This window comes from Panthera leo, chromosome D4, assembly GCF_018350215.1.
Source record: "Panthera leo isolate Ple1 chromosome D4, P.leo_Ple1_pat1.1, whole genome shotgun sequence".
Taxonomy (NCBI): domain Eukaryota; kingdom Metazoa; phylum Chordata; class Mammalia; order Carnivora; family Felidae; genus Panthera; species Panthera leo.
The window spans coordinates 50133562-50152770 of record NC_056691.1 but is presented as its reverse complement, the minus strand read 5'-3'; the positions used below and the strand labels follow the sequence as shown (position 1 = coordinate 50152770).

General features: G+C 34.2%; 1 protein-coding gene across 3 annotated transcripts in view; it reads right to left on the bottom strand.

The window, feature by feature from the left end:
- IFT74 (intraflagellar transport 74) overlaps positions 1 to 19209 on the bottom strand; it is an 89040-nt gene that overhangs the window by 31561 nt on the left and 38270 nt on the right. For all 3 annotated transcript variants that reach the window (XM_042913491.1, XM_042913493.1, XM_042913492.1), the window contains exons 9-13: positions 14389 to 14527; positions 12955 to 13017; positions 8983 to 9126; positions 7225 to 7265; positions 4410 to 4489 (exon numbers count right to left, since the gene is read on the bottom strand). In XM_042913491.1, the coding sequence (XP_042769425.1) occupies positions 4410 to 4489; positions 7225 to 7265; positions 8983 to 9126; positions 12955 to 13017; positions 14389 to 14527 (467 nt within the window). The remainder of the gene's footprint in view (positions 1 to 4409; positions 4490 to 7224; positions 7266 to 8982; positions 9127 to 12954; positions 13018 to 14388; positions 14528 to 19209) is intronic.

The following is a 19209-nucleotide window of genomic DNA, read 5'->3' as shown; positions in this document are numbered from 1 at the left end:
TATCAATTTTATGAATTTTTTCAAAGAACTAGCTCCTGGTTTCATTGATCTGTTCTACTGATTTTTTTGGTTTCTATATCATTTATTTCTGCTCTAATCTTTATTACTTCCCTTCCTCTGCTGGCTTAAGGCAGAAACAATACTTTAAAAAGCACAATTAACCAAATATTTAACGGCTGGCATTTAGCTGAGAAAGGAGAAATCCATACGGGTTCTGCCTTTTCTGAAAAGTAGCATGGCATCTGCCAATCATGCTCTGCTTGAATAATGATGTAGTTTGGGGAGCCTGGATGGCTCAGTCAGTTAAGCGTCCGACTTTGGCTCAGGTCATGATCTCGTGGTTTGTGAGTTTGGGACCCACGTTGGGCTCTGTGCTGACAGCTCAGAGCTGAAGCCTGCTTTAGAATCTGTGTCTCCCTCTCTCTCCGCCCCTCCCATGCTCATGCTCTGTCTCTCTCTATCAATAATAAATAAATGTTTAAAAAAAAACTGTAAAAAAAAATGTAGTTTGTACCCAAATTCTGACCATGTTAGCAACTTTCAATAGAACTATTTCTCATTGCTTCTAGTTAGTATAAATAATAAATAGTTCCTTACAGTACAGTATATATATTTTAGTATATGTGCTGCCGAAGCGAGCACATACAGTATATATATTTTAATCTAAATATTTTTAGAACCTATGTAACAAAATTACCTGCTCCATCAATAAGGTAAAACCACTGTATGGGTGAGGTCTAATAAATATTTAACATGATAAAACTCAATCCCTCAGAAGTTTAAAAAGAGTAATGATATCTTACTATATTGAAATTTTCTTTATGAGATTTATTTTTTTTTAAATCACTTACAAAGATGAAGTAAAGATGTGAGAGCAAAGAAGCCTTTCTAGAAGTGGTCAAAAGTCCAGGGGCACCTGGGTGGCTCAGTCAGTTAAGCATCCAACTTTGGCTCAGGTCATGATCTCACGGTTTATAAATTCGAGCCCTGCATTGGGCTCTGCATTGGGCTCTGTGCTGACAGCTCAGAGCCTGGAGTCTGCTTCAGATTCTGTGTCTCCCCATTTCTCTGCCCCTCCCATGCTCATGCTCTGTCTCTCAATAATAAATAAACGTTAAAAAAAAAAAAAAAAAAAAGAATTGGTCAAAAGTCCAAGTGTACTATGAGGATAACTCAGCATCTGAATAATGAAGGTTTTCATAGGATAGTCAAATAACTGTTAATTTATTTTACTAAGTTAACTTTGAAACATAACTACTCAAAGTAACTTTTGACAAGGTATAACTATATGGACTTGTCAAAATAAATAAATATAATGCACTTATGGAAGATACTGGATTACAGGGCCACTGTTAATACCGAGCAGAGAACACAACTACACCTAACACAGTATCCAAGGATGCCTGTGAATTTAAAATGAATTATGCAAAACTGAAAGGATGAAGCAACTACTAACACAGTGAGATATATATTATTAACATTATTTATGGTTTATATGCTCTTTTAACCAGAACCACTACAAGGCAAAATGGTGGCCTTAGTTGGATTATACAAAGGCACCCTAAGGTAGCAACTGTGAAATTAGTAAAATGGCCAGAGAAACAAAGCCTGGGGCAGGAAAAAGCATGAATTGGAAAGCCAAAATAACTTGATTATCCTCTACACCTTAAGAAGTGGATTATCTACAGTCTTCAGTCAAGGGACTGTGAGAATACAGATATAGGTAAGAACCCATCACTTTACTGGTAATAAATAATGAATCCAAGGTAGGAATCTTCCAGAAAGTAATAAAACCTTTGCTAATCAATCAAACTGTCTCTGGAAAAGAGTGCATATGTACATCCTAAGAACTAGAGGGCCCAAAGTGACAGAGCTCAATTTTCACCTTTAGTTCATTCTCAAATCTTTCCCTGCTAAAATACATCACTGTTTCATTCATTCCACAAACATTTATTGTCTATTTTCCCAGACACCATGTTGATGAAAGAGGTTACCAGAGTGAATAAGACACAGTCTGCATCCTTTGAGGATGTACAGCCTAAAGGAAAAGACAAACATCCAAGGACATAGTGGTAATATAGTATGGTCAATACAGTGATATATTTATGCACAGTATGCTCTGATACAGGGGTGTGTGTGTGTCTTAGTCCAGCCCTGATATAGGTCAGGGAGGGAGGTTAGGGTTATTATGCTAGATGAAAGGATACCTGAGGTAGATTTTAAAGATGAGAAGTTAGTAAGTAAATAACAGGGAAAAGAACATTCAAGACAAGGGAATAAATAGTAGGAGCAAAGGACTGAGTCTGATTTATGGTAAAGGGGGTGAGGTGCAGGGTACTGTAAGGAGATTATTATTAGAATGTAAGGACATAAATGATGAGGAGGAGAGGAGACTGACAACAAACAAATCAGATTGCAGAGGGACTATAATGCCATGCAAAGATTCTTAAACTTTTTCTCCCATAGGTCATGGGGAACCACTGTTAAGCAGGAGAATGACAGAGAATCAATTTTACTTCAGGTCACTTTAGCAACATTGTGGTAGATCAACCAAGAAAGAGCAAGACTGGAGATGGGGCAACCAGTTAGAAGGCTACTGCAAAAGGTCAGACGAGAAATAATGAAGTCCTGAGCTAACACATAACCTTCTAACAAAACCCCCCTGTGCTATTTCACCCACAATTTATGTTCACAGTATAGCACAAGAACAAAAAATTAATGTGTTAATATATATACGAACATACATATGTACATAATATTTATGTAACGTATATTTTTATAGATACTTTAACACTTTTTTGTTACTATTACATTACAGATTGTCTTTTTACACATTAATCAAAAAGGACAAAGAAGGTTAGAAAACAAAAAGGAAAATAGAAGCCAAAATTCAAAACATTCTACTTAACTTAGAACTAGCAATTAATAGTTACCCTTAAAATGAATTACTTTACTGGAAAAATAAATTGAGTGTTGTTAGAAGTTTAAACGTAGGAAGAGGAAAATTGTTTAGAAAGTTTCCTATAAAGCATCTAAAATCAAGAACATTATCAGATTTCTCAGAATAAGCTATTAATAAAAATATCTAGAATACTAGATCTACATAAATTAAAAGCAATAAAATAATTTAATAAAGAAGATAGTATGACCTTAGTTTTAACAATTTATTTGGAGCTTACCTTGTCATATATACCATTTAGTATTCATAAACTTAGTGAGGAATGACTCTTATATTCACTTTGCAGATGAGAAAATTTAAGCTCAGATAAGTTTATCTGATAACTGGAACTTAAAGTTTGTCTGCCTTGTATGCCTAATATGCCTAAATGTCTTACTTGAAGCCATTACTAGTAGCCATATGTAAATAAACTAAGCATTTCATAGGAATATTTTTACTTCACAAATGTAGCACTGATTAGGCTTGGACAATAGAATAAAACTTTGGGATCAAAGAAAACTTGGTCTAAACCTAGACTTTACCCCTTACTAGCTGTGGGAATTTGAGTAATTTCTCTGGGCTTCAACAAGTATAAAAGGGCTTACAAGGCTTCAATGGTTCTTGAAAAGATCACATAGTACCCAATCCAGATAAGTAAGCAATCAATGGTAGCTAATGCTATTATTCACACATCAAGAAAAAATATAAATAATATATAACTCTCCAATCCCCACATGTTCACACCCCAGGCTCCCACAAGGCTTCTAGTCCCTTTGGCCCTTCATATCCCACAGCTGGGGCAAGTAGGGAGAGGATCAGATCAGTACTTGCTACTTCATTACAGGGACCTCTAAGATATTAATTCTTTCTGTTTGGGACTTGATCCTCTCTCTCCTCCCAATTCTATCAGCTACCCCAGTTGATTGATAGCTGACCACATTAAGAAGGTATAAATTAGAAATCTGTAATAACTTTAAACCATTTTATTTCATTTTTTTAAAAAAACTGGGGCGCCTGGGTGGCTCAGTCAGTTAAGCGTCTGACTTCGGCTCAGGTCATGACCTCATGGTTCACGAGTGCGGGCCCCATGTCGGCCTCTGTGGTGACAGCTCAGAGCCTGGAGCCTGCTTTGGATTCTGTGTCTCCCTCTCTCTCTGTCCCTCCCCTGCTTGTGCTCTGTCTCTCTCTCTCTCAAAAATAAATAAAAATATTAAAAAAAAAAAAACTGCTTTGCAAAACAAATTCTTGTCATTATATAACCACTTTATTTCAAGTTTTTAGTCAACTTACACAATTTAATATTAATTATATTTACTATTATAGTATGGTTTAGCATCTTAGTAACGTTAGAGATATCATACAGAATTAAATATTAAATCCCACGTAAATAGTCCCTGAAGTCCAGGGCAATATTATATCAATACTGCTATATACCTGCTATCACACATTATAAAAATACCAGAAAAATTACCTTGGTGTTCTTCTAAATCCATGTCCAGTTGTCTAATTTCTTCATTAAATTGCTTTATTTTTTCTTTTATATCTGTTAACCTGTTGAAAATATTATTTAATAAAGTTATGATAGAGCGATGCCTGGATGGCTCAGTTGGTTAAGCATCTGATTCTTGATTTCGGCTCAGGTCATGATCTCATGGTTCTTAAGTTTGAGTCCTGCATTGTGCTCCATGTTGACAGCACGGAGCCTGCTTGGGATTCTCTCCTCTCTCTCTCTCTCTCTCTCTCTCTCTCTCTCTCTCTCTCTCTCTCTCTCTCTCTCCCCCTCCCCCCTCCCCAAGATAAATAAACTTAAAAAAAAATAAATTTGACAGATAATTTAGATATCCAGTAAAAACATTAAAATTAAATTAAAACATTAAATAAAAATTTAATGATGTTAGGAAATCTTTTCTAAGTTGCATAAATAATATCTATAAATAATATACCCTATTCTGAAGACAATACTATAGAGAGAAAAATCTTTTCCAGATCTTTTTATAGGATTCGTATTTAGAATAGAAGTATATTCTGAGAAAGTTAGGTTGCCTGATTTCAATAGCAGACCTTTCCCCCATCCTTTTCTTGAGTTTGACTTGTGATATTAAAGTGAAAAATCTTTAGCAACCTTCTTTTTGCAGGTCTATAAAAACTGAACTAAGTTGACAAATTAGTCTCAAAAATTAGAGAATAATAAAAAATTTACTGCTGACTGACGATTATATAGGTTAAAATTTTTAACAAACAGCATTTGTACTTATTACAAAGCTACAATAATTAACACAATGTGGTACTGGACTAAAGGAAGACATATACAGCAATGGAATAAAACTGAGAGTCCAGAAATGGGACCCCCTGTATTGATACACAACTGGTTTTTGACAAAGGTGCAAAAATAATTAAATGGGGAAAGAATATTGAATAATATTTATTGAAAGAATATTTCAACAAATGTTGCTGGGACAACTGGATAAGCACAAACAAAAGAATAAAACTGGACCCTACCTCATACCATATACAAAGTTTACTTAAAATGAATCATAGATCTAAACATAAGAGCTAAACTATAAAATTCTTAAAATAAATCATCAGCATAGATCTTCATGACTTTGGATTAGGCATTGGTTTCTTAGATAGGACATCAAAACCATAAGCAACAAAATAAAAATAAACTAGACATTATCAAAATCTAAAACTTTTGTTCTTCAAAGGACACCACTAAGAGAATTAAAAGACAACCAACAGAATGGTAGAAAAACTTCACAATGATTTATCTGATAAGAGACATGTCTCTAGAATATATAAAGACTTCTTAACAATTCAATAATAAAAAGATAAATAATCCAATTAAAAAATGGGCAAAGGGGGTAGCTGGGTTGGGAAGTATCCAGCTCTTGATTTCAGCTCAGGCCATGATCCCACGGTTCTTGAGTTCCAGCCCCACATCAGGCTCTGCACTGGCAGCATGGAGCCTGCTTGGGATTCTCTCTCTGCCTCTCTCTCTGCCCCTCCCTGGCTCGTGCTCACTTTCTCTTTCTCAAAATAAATAAATAAGCATTTTTTAAAAATTGGCAAAGGATATGAACAGACATTTCTCTAAAGAAGATATAGACATGGTCAATAAACATCAGTCATTAGGGAAATGCAAATCAAAACCATAATGAGATACCACTTTCTACCCATTAGGATGGCTAGAATTAAAAAAAAACAAACAGATAATAACAAGTGTTGGTGAGGATTGGAGAAACTGGAATGCTCATGTACCACTGGTATAAATGTAAAATGGTGCAGCTTCTTGGAAGATAGTCTGGCTGGTCCTAGAGTTACTATATAGGCCAGCAATTTTATTCCTCAGTATAAACCCAAGAAAAGTGAAAACATATATACATCAGTGTTCATGCCAGCATGATCCATCATAGCCCAAAACTGTAAACAATCCAAATACCCATCGACTGATAAATGGATAAATATGGCATATCCACACAATGGAATACTATTTGGCAAAAAAAAAAAAAAAAAGAAAAAGAAAGAAAAGAAGAGAAAAGAAAAGAAAAGAAATTATATACTGATACATACTACCACACAGATGAACCTTGAAGACATTATGCTAAGTGAAAGAATCTAGCCACATAGAACCACATACTATATGATTCCACGTGTACAGAATATCCAAAATAGGCCAAACTACAGCAACATAAAGTAGAATGGTAGACTAGGGCTGGGAGTGGTGGATGAGCGGGGTGAGGAAAGGGGTGTTGGATCTTACTGAGGTAATGATTGCACAATTCTGAATATACTAAAAACCTTTGAATTGTATACTTTAAATATGTGAATTGTATGGTAAGGAATATATATATATATATATTTTAATGGTTTTTTTTTTGAAAGAGAGCACATGTGAGTGGGGGAGGGGCAGTGACAGAGGGGGACAGAGGATCTGAAGCAGGTTCTATGCTGACAGCAGAGAGCCCAATGCAGGGCTCAAAGCCACCAACTGTGAGATCATGACCTGAGCTGCAGTTGGGTGGTTAAGCAACTGAGCCACCTAGGCGCCCCTGGTATGTATCGTATCTTAATAGAGCTGTTTTTAAAAAATAATTATGCTATCCAATGGCTCTTAACTAAACATTAAAAGAAATATTTAAATCTCTAAATAAGATTGAACATTACATCAGTATTACCAGTGTGAAACATAGAAAAAAATAACTAACAATATGTGCCTATTGCACATTTAGAATGAAATTTAAAACATGTGAAATGGATGTAGTATGTCATATTATAAATGTACTTACTGTCGCTCCATGCTGGCTATTTCCTGATTATCTTCTTTAACCTATAAAAGCATATAAACAAAATAGTACTTAAAGAGTTACTTATCATTAGGCTATCTTAAAGAGAATTTCCTTTTGTATGTTGTACAAACATGTCAAATGTAGTCTCTTTCTTGAAATCTATTTCTTAAAATTCAACCTTTGAAGTCAAAAAATATATATATTTTATATATAAAAATTTTATAATTATGTATACACACACATACACACACATACACACACACACACACACACACACACACACACACACACACATTATTAAGAAACTACTCACAGATTTTCCCTTTTTTCTCAAAGCAAGGGTGATGACTGATACATCTATACCTATCTGTTTGGCACCATGAGGCTGTTGTGTCTTTAGGCCTAGATCAGTTTACATAAATATCCAGGCTTTCTGAGACTGTCTTTCCTTAGCCCCTCACCCACACCCACACAAGGCAGGGTTGCCAGATTTCATGATCTCTATTACATTTGAATTTCTGATAAATAATAACTTTCAGGGCACGTATTTACCATGATTAATATATGTGTGTGTGTACACACACGCACACACACATATATTATAATATATATAATACATATATAATATATACATAAATAATAATACATATATTATAAACAATTATTCATTGTTATATGAAATTAAAATTTAACCGCTTGTTGTGTATTTCATCTGGCAATCCTATCCCAAGATCACATTCTCCCTCCCCTGCGTCCAATGATTTCTTTCTGAGGAACTTCAGAGATTCTAGATTTTAATACCTTTCTGGAATGATTCTAATACTTAAATAGTTCCTGAGTTGATCCCTAAGGTTCATCCAAACCATTTGGGCTCAACCTAATCCCACAGAGGAGTCTCATCTGTAGGTTCCTAATGGGTGCTGTTCCCAAATATATATGCAGTGCTCGAGGAGCCCTATAGTTAGGGTGTCTCAGGATAAACAATAGGTTAATTATAACTTAGTGCTAGATTAAAACTAGCTTTGGGGTAATAAGAAAGCTAATGAATACATGTGACACAACCTGGTGACATACTGCGATTTCATAGTACATTGTAACTCCATTCACTTCACAGAGACATTGATAATAATCATCATAAAATTCATTAGCCTTGGGGCATTTTGTTTTCTAAATATTAGGCCCCAAACAAATAAAGGAACAGATCTTCAATAAGATCATCTAATTATTTATGGACCAATAAAGAAGACTTTCAGTTTTCTTATATGGATCCAAAACATGAAAAATGGCCAAAATGTGCACAAGAGCCATGTAAAATTAGGATTTAAGTCAAGAAACAGCTTATGTGAAAAATGACTTGCACCTAGATTTTCTTGGTCAAATAGTTCATCATTATTTATTTATTTTTTAATGTTTATTTATTTATTTTGAGAGAGGGAGAGTGAGCAGGGACGGGAGGGTGGCAGACAGAGAGGGAGAGAGAGAATCCCAAGGAGGCTCTACACTGTCAGTACAAAGCCAGGTGGAGGGTTCAAATTCACAAACTGTGAGATCATGACCTGAGCCGAGATCAAGAGCTGGATGCTTAACCAACTGAGCCACCCCGGCACCCCAGTTAATCTTAATTTAGATGAAACTCACTTTTCACTGTTTTTGAAGACAATAAACTTACTGGCTTTCTGTTCAATATATATGCCTTAAATAAAATAATCAGAATACTTAACAAATCTTAACATAGTAAAGTATTTTTGTTTTTTCTACCTGCTTAAGTAATCTCTCTCTCTCTTCCATTGGAGATCCCATGCTTTTGTCTTCAGCAATCATTTGGTCTCGATGGGACTCCAACTCATAAAGTTTTTCATGCAGCAATACAGCCTCCTGTTTAACCTGGGAGTGTGCTATTTCCTAGTGAGCACAAAAAGAAGAAAAATTTAATTGCATTTTATAAAAACTACTCTCAAGTAGGTTTTAGTTTATAAGAATTAGGACAAATTTAAGCCATCAGCATATTCAAATAGAGATATCCAATATCTATACTACTCAATAATGCTACAAAGCACATTTGTAAATTGGAAGAATAAAAATAAACTTTTTCCTTTATAAGCTATTTTCAGTTTAAAATTCACAAGAAGATGGTGGTTTATTTTATCTTCTAAATATAACGCCTGAACAAAGACAGACATCTCTACCATTGGGAAGATAATTAAGAAATTGTCACAATGTATGTATAACTTAAACCACAACATTCATTTGGAAGTCCAAAGACCTGATCTCTAGAGGGAAGACATTTTCTCCTGGCTAGTCATATATATTCTACTACAATATTACAAGTTGAACTTTGTCACCCAAAGATATGTTGAAGTCCTAATCTCCAGTACCATGAATATGACCTAATTTGTAAAAGAGAGCACTCATAGATTTAGTCCAGTTAAGATGAGGTCATTAGGATAGACCCTAGTCCAGTGTGAATGGTGTCCTTATGAGAAGATGTACAGACAGAGACAAAGAAGGAGAGTGCCATGTGATGACACAGGCAGAGACGAGTGATGCAGCTAAAATAAAGGAATGACTACCCAGGATTGATAGCCACCACCAGGAGCTAGGAAGAGGCAAGGAAGGATTCTAACAGTATCTCAGAGGGAACATGGCTCTGCTGATACCTTGATTTTAGATTTCTGGGCTCTAGAATGGTGAGAAAATTTGTTGTTTTAAGCCACCCAGTTGGTGTGGCTTTATTACATCAGTGTTAGGAAATTAATACACATACATAGGATAGTCTTGTATATTCACCACTATTCCACTGTTCACAAAGAGAAATTAAGGGCTGTGATAATTTTTAGATAACCAAAAGAGGTAGAGATGTTGACAGTGATGAGGATGAGGGGGAAAATGACATTTGGAGCTGTTATTTATTGAGCACGTGCCTGTGCCAGGCACTATATTCCATGTTCTTTAGACACTATCTCTAATACTCAAAGCAACTCTATCAGATAATACTATTATCTCTGTTTTACAGATGAAAAGACAGAGGATCTAAATCTAAATAATTTTCTAAGTTAACAAAAATAAAAGTTAATGATGATATCTGCAGGCTCACAGCATGAACAAGACCAAATTTTTAAGATGAAAGACCTCTTTTTTGAAAGCCAAAGAGAAGGATTAAAAAAAGGAAAAAGCGTGTAAGAGGAAATGTTTGAAAGTCTATTAAAAAAGCATCTTACAGAAGTGCCTGGCTGGCTCAGTTGGTGAAGAATGTGACTCTTGATCTCAGGATTGTAAGTAGGGACCACACTGTGTGCAGAGATTACTTAAAAATAAAATCTTGAAAGAAAAAAAAAAGCAGGGGTGCCTAGGTGGCTCAGTTGATTAAGCGTCTGACTCTTGATCTCAGCTCTCAGCTCTTGATCTCAGAGCCAATAAAAAAAAGCATATATACAGCTCAATTAATCGATTAGCTTCAGGTCAAACAGCACGATAATAAAATACAGACAGAAGAAATACAGGTTATCTTGAGATACCCTTTTTCATAGCTATCTCCCCCTTCCTTTATTTATTTATTTATTTTTTTAATGTTAATTTGTTTTTGAGACAGAGAAAGAGCATGAACGAAGGAGGGTCAGAGAGAGGGAGACAGAATCTGAAGCAGGCTCCAGGCTCCGAGCTGTTGGCACAGAGCCTGACGCGAGGCTCGAACTCACGGACTGTGAGATCATGACTTGAGCCAAAGCCAGATGCTCGACTGAGCCACCCAGGCACATCTCCCCCTTCCTTTTGCTTAATCATCCTAAAAACCTCTTCAAATTGTATCTCAATAAAACCGTTCCTGAATAAAACTCATGTTGATTCTTCACCTATGTTTTTTACATTCTGGTGAAATGAACAAGTAATACTTAGCATAGTAGTAAACACACAGTAGATATTCAATAAACACGAGTTAAATGATATCTGACACAATGTTTTCTTGAAGAACAAGTCCAAATAAAAAATAGAAGGAATCTGGCAAAAGTTAAATAAAATTAGTAACTTATACTTTTCCTGATTTGGGAATACTGTAAGTTTTATAAAATTTCATGTTATCTTACTCATACATGTTCTGATTCCAAAAAGTAGCAGCAATATAAACACTAAGTCCAAAAATATAGCTTATACCTCTTCCCGCAGAAACTAAATTTGCCAAGTGAAATAAGACCTGACATTCCCTACATACCCTAAAACAGATAGTGAGGAATTCTGTAGGGTAGCTGTGTTAATACTTAATGTGGCCTTTATTCTTTGAAGTTTATAGAGATCTGTTACCATAGAGATCCAAAAAAATAAAAATTATATACACCCACATGAGAACAATCAGATATAGAAAACCATCTTAACATTTTTAAGCAAACTACTTTTTCAACAGTAAATTTCCAAAAGAATTACAAAATACTCATGCTTAATTCTTTTTGCAAGACAGTAATCTTGTCAATCTACAAGTGTTCCCAATCCTATTATCATGATACCTACTGGAATCCATAGGAAATCAGGAAAGGCAGGCAAGGTTTGAGGTACAGACAGTATACTGAAGTGTAAAGGACATGAAAAGGTAGTTCACAGAGAAAGAAATACATTGGCCAATAAATATATAAAGAAATACTCAATTTCATGCATAAACAAATGAAAATCAAAACAAGATAGAAATTTTTACCCATTAAACCAGCAAAAATGGAAAAAGTGGATAATGCTTGCCATTAATGAGTGCAGGGGAAAATAGGCACTCTCATACATTGAATCTAGAAGGAGAAAATGGAACCACCTCTTTGGAAGGCAATTTGGCAACCTGACATTTTAGAAGTGTGTATCCTTTGACCCACTGCAAGAAATTTATCTTAAGACATATTTACATAACTGCATAAAATGCATGTTTTTACTGCAGCACTGTTTATAATACAAAAAAACTATAAACAACCTATTCATCTACAAGGCTATGTTATAGTTATACAATATAACACAGTGCAGTAATTTACAATAATGATTTACAACAATAATTACAATAATAATTTACAATAATAGCTGAGGTGAATAGAATTCAAGAGAGAATGTTAAGTGAAAAAAAAACAAATCAAGCTGCATATGAAGTGTGAATCCCACTTGAGGTTTTCCATAACAATAAAACCAAGATAAGAGTATGAGATTGTTGTAAAGATTAAACAATGCTGGTGATCTTTGTAAAGAGCTCAAAAAAAGCACATAGTAAACACTCAAAAAATACAAAGTACTTCTGTCTAGAAAGAGGGGAAAAAACAGGCATTTTCACTTTTATCTTATTCAACTGTTTTGAATATAAAATAATTTTTTGAATAAAAAAATTTTTCATTAAAAAACACATGTGCTTTTTAAATTAAAACTACTTTAAATAAACAAATAACAAATGCAAGCATTTACATCTTTAAAGTGATGAACTAATCTCTCTCCCTTTTCACTTTTATTAGACTCTTTCTTCACGTCTTTAACTTACCATTAGATTTTACATGCCTCAGCAAGGCAGAATGATTCCTTTTGCACACAGTAGGTACTCAATAACTGAATCTAATTTCTTAACAAACTAGGATATTTGTGGTGATGAATGGGAAAAAAATTATACTCCTCTTAGTAAACTGCTAAATAAATATGTCCTTGAATGAGTTCCATTAATATATTTAGCTGAATTATCTTTTGTAGCTGAGTAATATAAGAACCTTTATTTGATTTTATACGTACAGCTTCCAAGCTCTCTTTTTTCATGTTCAGTGAGTCTAGTTGTTGCTGAAGTGTATCTAATTCCTAAGAAAAAGGAAAAAAGCAAATATATATGCAAGTTATATTTAGAATAATCTGTTTCTCAACATTTCAAATGTGGTTGTGGCAAATATGATTGTGGTTTTGTAAACATATTCAACTCATATCTTGCTATATGACTAGAATTTATTGACATTATTTGTATTTTTGTTAATTTCTTTCATTACTCCTAAAAACTATGCCATGATCTACCTTTAAAAATACCTTATGAGCTTGTCAAAGGTAGCTAGTCCTTTACACAGTGAATCATCATTGTGTTTCAAGAATATTAAATATCAGAAGGCTTCAAATTAATGATGTCATTGTTTAAAGTCATGATTTTTAATTTTGATTTCTTAACTATGTTTTCATATATTTTGTCTAATTTCTTTTAGAGCCAACACATAATATACATGGCTCACTCCTAGGGACAAGACTTTTGAGCTGATTACTTATTCAAAAACAGCTGTGCAAGATTAATTACATTTTGATGGTATTTTGGCATTTCTGTAATAGTCTTTTCTTCAGTGTTTCATTTTCTGTTATAAATCCTGAATAAAAAGTTATATTAAATTGTTGGTGAAGTGGGTGGATGAGTGGCTCAGCCGGTTAGGCGTCTGACTCTTGATATCAGCTCAGGCCAGGATCTCACAGTTATTAGATGGAGCCAGCAGCCCCCTCTGTGCTAAGCATAGAGCTGGCTTGGGATTCTCTCTCTCTCCGCCTCCCCACCAAATAAATAAATGAACTTTAAAAAATAGTCAGTCAAGTAATATTTGAGAAACTGTATTCATTACTGGCATTCGTGAGGACTAATTCTCTGTGAACTGTTTGGTTAAGGGATATATAGGCATGTAAAGGCACTAACTTGCTAATCTAAGTCACCACCATAACTGAATGTTGGGAGAATTCTCAATGAGCCCTCAGCAGGCCCCCAAATTCTTACTTAAACACCATGATTAGGAGGCAAGAGCTGTTCAAATCAAGGACACGGTAAAAGAGACGCTTATTAGGTGCTGCTTATTAGGCAGGAAAGAGAGTAAATATCTATATGGCTCTGGTATATGAGAGTTTTTATTATTTCCATTTACAGTTCATTTAAAAAAACAAATGTTTTCATGAATCTTTGTAACATACAAAAGTGAAAGATGCACAGAAATGAGTAATACAGTCAGATTAGGTCATCATGCAGCATACACTAATGAAGTTTTCTAGATCAGTGCTTCTCAGATTTAAATGTCCATAAAAATTATCTGGGGACCTTGTTAAAATATTCTTATCAGTAGATCTCCAGGATGCCAATGCTGCCCATCTTCAGACCATATTTTTATTAGCAAGACTGCTGTATGCTTGGCACAGAACAGTGATTAGTATTACCTGCAACAATTTCTCATTTGTGGTTTTCATTTCTGTGTACTTGACTTGTTTTTCAGGAGACATGTTTTTGATAATGCCATCTGCTGCTTGCTTTTCCTGTTCAACTTCTTCTTCTACACTTCTAATTTGTTTTTCCTTCCTGAAATCAAAAGCAAGCATGTAATATTCCTCTTACTATATTGAGGGGGAAAACATCAATTAATTTTTCTCAGGTCATGGTCTGAACTAAATAGGGTAAAGTTATTCAACATAGTTTGTAATCCTTATAGATGTACAAAAAATTCTATTTAGAGAACAAACTAGCAGTTGCTGGGGAGGAGAGGGTGAGGGGTGGGCAAAAATGGGTGAAGGGGAGTGGGAGATACAAAGTTTCTAGTTATGGAATGTATAAGTCATAGGGATGAAAAGTACAGCGTAAGTAATATAGCCAATGGCATCGATATAGTGTTGTATGGTGATGGTAACTTGTGGTGAACGTTGCATAACATATAGAGCTGTTGAATCACTAAGTAACATTATGTGTCAACCATACTTCAATTAAAAATTAATAAGAAAATCCCTTATACATCCAAAAAAATAATTTGGTCCCATCAGCACAGACTTATTTTACGTCTTTTTCTTCTCAATCCCCAAATCCTTCTATTTCCTTAGTGTCCATTTTACTTTATTAGAAAACACAAAGATTATCACAGAAAATCCTTAAAGCCATATATATACAAGGATGTGTTTACACTTTGCCATATCCTCAAGAGAAATAAGACAGTTAAATTTTAGAATAGTGGATTTTAAACATCTTTTGCCTATAGAATTCTTTGACCAAATGAAATCTTGTATGGTAGTTCACCATGTAAATGATATAAAGTAACACTGCTCTGACTGATCTGAGAGTAAGGAAACCTACAGTGCAATTTGATTAAAAAACAATCAGAGCTTTAGAATAATAATATATTTTGCTTATCTACAGCTTTAATTAAAATTGGTGTTCTGGGGCACATGGGTGGCTCAGTCTGTTAAGCGTTCAACTCACTCTTAATTTTGGCTCAGGTCATGATTCATGGTTTGTGGGACAGAGCCCCACATTGGTCTCTGTGCTTACAGCACGGAGCCTGCTTGGGATTCTGTCTCTGCCCCTCTCCCACTTGTGCTTTTTCTCTCTCTCTTGCTTAAAAATAAACTTAAAAACAATTTGTATTCCCAAAGTTATCAACTATATTTTAGCACTGCAAAATAATAAATTTATTTCCCTAAAAACATAACAGGAACATCTCGTGTGTAATCATATAAAAGTAGTAGTGACTAAATTAATTATAAACAATAACCATCTTTATCATATAATCACAAGAAATACCAGTGATGTGTCACTTATTATCTAAGCAAGGTCAATTATCAATATGGTAGAGAAAAATTCTGAAAAAAATAGAAAGATGCTAGTTATCATGTAAATACTTAAAGACTGACATATAAAAAGACTACTTGAAGATAAATGTTTAGTCTCAACATCAAAATTTCTATTTTGTGTTTCAAAATATGAGTCTTCTACTATTTAATCTTTCACATGTAGATATCAACTTCTACAGTTTTCACAATCACTCTCTAAACCCTGTAGATGCACCTATCCTCCACACCTTTTATACTCATACCCCACTACCAGAATAAAATAATCTAAACTAAGAAATTTTCCTACAAATAATATCTCATAATAACCCAATAAAAGATGAACAAAATCAGGGGTGCCTGGCTGGCTCAAGTGCAGGAGCATGCGACTCTTAATCTCAGAGTTGTGAGTTAAAGCCCAACATGGGATGTAGAGATTACTTAAATAAATAAAACTTAAGAAAAAAAATGAACAAAATCAAACAACCTGGAATTTCTATTTATTTTTGTCTCACTGCTGGACAGAGTGATATCTTCACTTTGAATTTCAATTACTATAGTACAACAAATGCTGAATTGATACGGGTTTACGGGCTCACAGAACTTTCAAGCAGAAAAGGTCATCTATTGCAATCTCTTTTTTTCATAGATTAAGGATACTAGGCTCAGAGGAGTTAATCTTTTGGAACTAACTCATTCTAAATTCCATGATTATTCACTATCAATAAGGAATCTTAACCATGTTTTTGCCTGATTTATCTGTCTACTGTAGTAATATGGGAGCTCGTACTATACAGTATTCTATTTCACAGATGAGAAGCTGCAGCATAAGGAAGGTAACTCATTTTTTGAAGGCCACACAATGCCAAGTGTCAGGTCTTTTGATGCTCTGAGCACTTTGCTCCTGTTATAACTTGGCAGTAAAACCACCAATGACAGTGTCATAAAAATGAGTAAATAACAAAGTTGAAACTCAGGGGAATACAAAACTTGGTGGTATCTTTTCAACTTGAATCTTTCTAAACACAAAATACCTTTAGGACTAACTTTAAATCACTCTAACAATATATCTTTTAAAGTATGCATTCTCAATATTATATACTTTAACTTGCAAAGTGGATTTGCTAATATTTAAATTTTTCAAGAGTAATTAAGAAACACAAAGATTAAGCAACGCACTTTATTTGTTACGCTAAAAAAGTCAAAGATGACTTTAAGAAATTATTCTTCTAGTCAATCTTTTGCTAAGGAAGTCTAGTTTTTTTTAATCACGTGTTCACCAGGTACAAAGGTTAAAACATAAGTGAAATGCAATCATATGACATACTTTTTTTTAATGGTGTAGAAGAAACAGTAGACTCCTTAGCACACGAATCTCAGAGACAAAAGAAAAAAGTAAAGGTAAGATCCTATATATTTATAGGTTTGGTGGTTGCTGGTGAATTAAAAAAAACATATTTAGATTTGTTAAGTCTGTACAAAAATCTTTAATAAGTGATGAAAGAGGAGAAAATATGATTATATCTTCACATTATCTACTTTAGAAATATACACCTGGGACATGGCCAAAAAACTTTCTTGAATAAAGTTATAATGCAATGCAAACTAATTTTTCTTTTTTGGGGGGAAAAAGGTTGCATCTAGCTAATCAAATATATAAGATCTTTTTATTTTGAAATATGTTAATCACAGAACATTCTGAAAAATGACATTAACTTAAAACAAATTTAAAAGATGAAAAAAAAAAAAAAAAACTGGCCGCTAATTGGTAATTGCTGAAACTAGGTGTGACTATTCTCCTTGCGCAGAGGTTTTCTCTTGAAATTTTCCATTATAAAAATTTTTAAGTTTGCAAAAAAAAATCTATAAAATGGTTGACTACAAAAGTGAAGTTAATCATGAACTGTTAATATCTTCAAACACATCAAATTCTGGCGTAACTAAAATATTTAATGGCAAACCTATATATACATTTTATTTAACAAAACCAACATAATTGCAGCATCTTTTTATTTCATGGTATGAAAGTCATAGGAAGTAAATAACCAAAAACTCCCAAGAAACTTATACTTGAAAATGCACTAAGGGGAACACTATTCTTTACCTATTATTTACTTTTGTGTAAAGCTTTTTTTTCCTGTAAGGTAGGCTGTAAGCTAAGTCAAAAGGCACTTTATTTTGTAAATTAAAAGAAACTGCTATTCCATTTGTTCTTTATTTTTTTATCACTAAATTCAAACCCAAGTATCATTTCAAACTAAATTTCAAATTGAGAAAAAATTCCAATGGGAGGAAAAAGGCAGTAATAGATATCTTCTTTTTACACCAATGTTTTAAATGGGGTAAAGTGACTCAAGGATAATCTGTATTACCTATCTACTGGCTAGCTATTCCACCCACCTGATTTCTTTAAGATAGCCAATAATGCTAGCAAATGTTTTTGTCTAGGGACTTCTCTACTCAGGTTGTGATGGTCAACATCCACTCCCTCTTTTATTTATTAAAAAAAATTTTTTTTTAATATTTATTTTTGAGAGAGACAGAGTACAAGCAGGGGAGGGGCCGAGAGAAAGGGAGACACAGAATCTGCAGGTTTCAGGCTCTGAGCTGTCAGCACAGAGCCCGACAATGAGGAGCTCAAACCCACGAACTGCAAGATCATGACCTGAGCTGAAGTCGGACACTTAACCGACTGCGCCATCCAGGTGCCCCCACCCCCTCTTTTAATCTTTCCCCTTCCAAAAGACACACACAATATATGAAAAGCCCCACAGACTGTGTAGTCCAATCAATGCATTTCATAGCTTTAGACCTAACAATGCTTGAGATTTGCTGAACACTTTCTTATACAGAATCTACCTTAAGCTCTGCATATATATTGCTCCTAACTCTGAAATTTATCAAAAAATGGGGAAAAAGACTTTTCTAATTTTATCACCTTTAGCACACTAGAGAAAGCAATTATTAGTATTAAATAGAGGATAAAGATCCACATTGGTTTATAGTCCTGCCTGATCTCTCCATTACATACTTTTAGCTGCTTCTTTTCCACATAATTTCTTAGAATCAGCTCATTTTTTTTGTAGCCTATTTGCTTCCTTTAATGATCCCTATCCTACTTATTTCTGAAAAAAATAGGACTTTTCCTTACTCACCACTACCTTACCTACATTTGCACCCTCACTAAGAACTTTGTTACCCCACTGATAAATACTGACACAAGCCATTGACAAGGCTGTACACATGTTCCTAGACGTTGTTAAACAGGGGTAAAGTACCTTTTATGTATGAATTAGGGATCCCCTTTTGTGGACAATGTTCTGGAATAAGAGCTTGAACACATTTCTGATTTTAAAAGAATCAGATTCTAAATCTGATTCTAAAAGAATCTGATTCTGAGTCTACATCCAGTTTGTGCAATCTAGGACAGCAGTGGCTTTTTCTAAT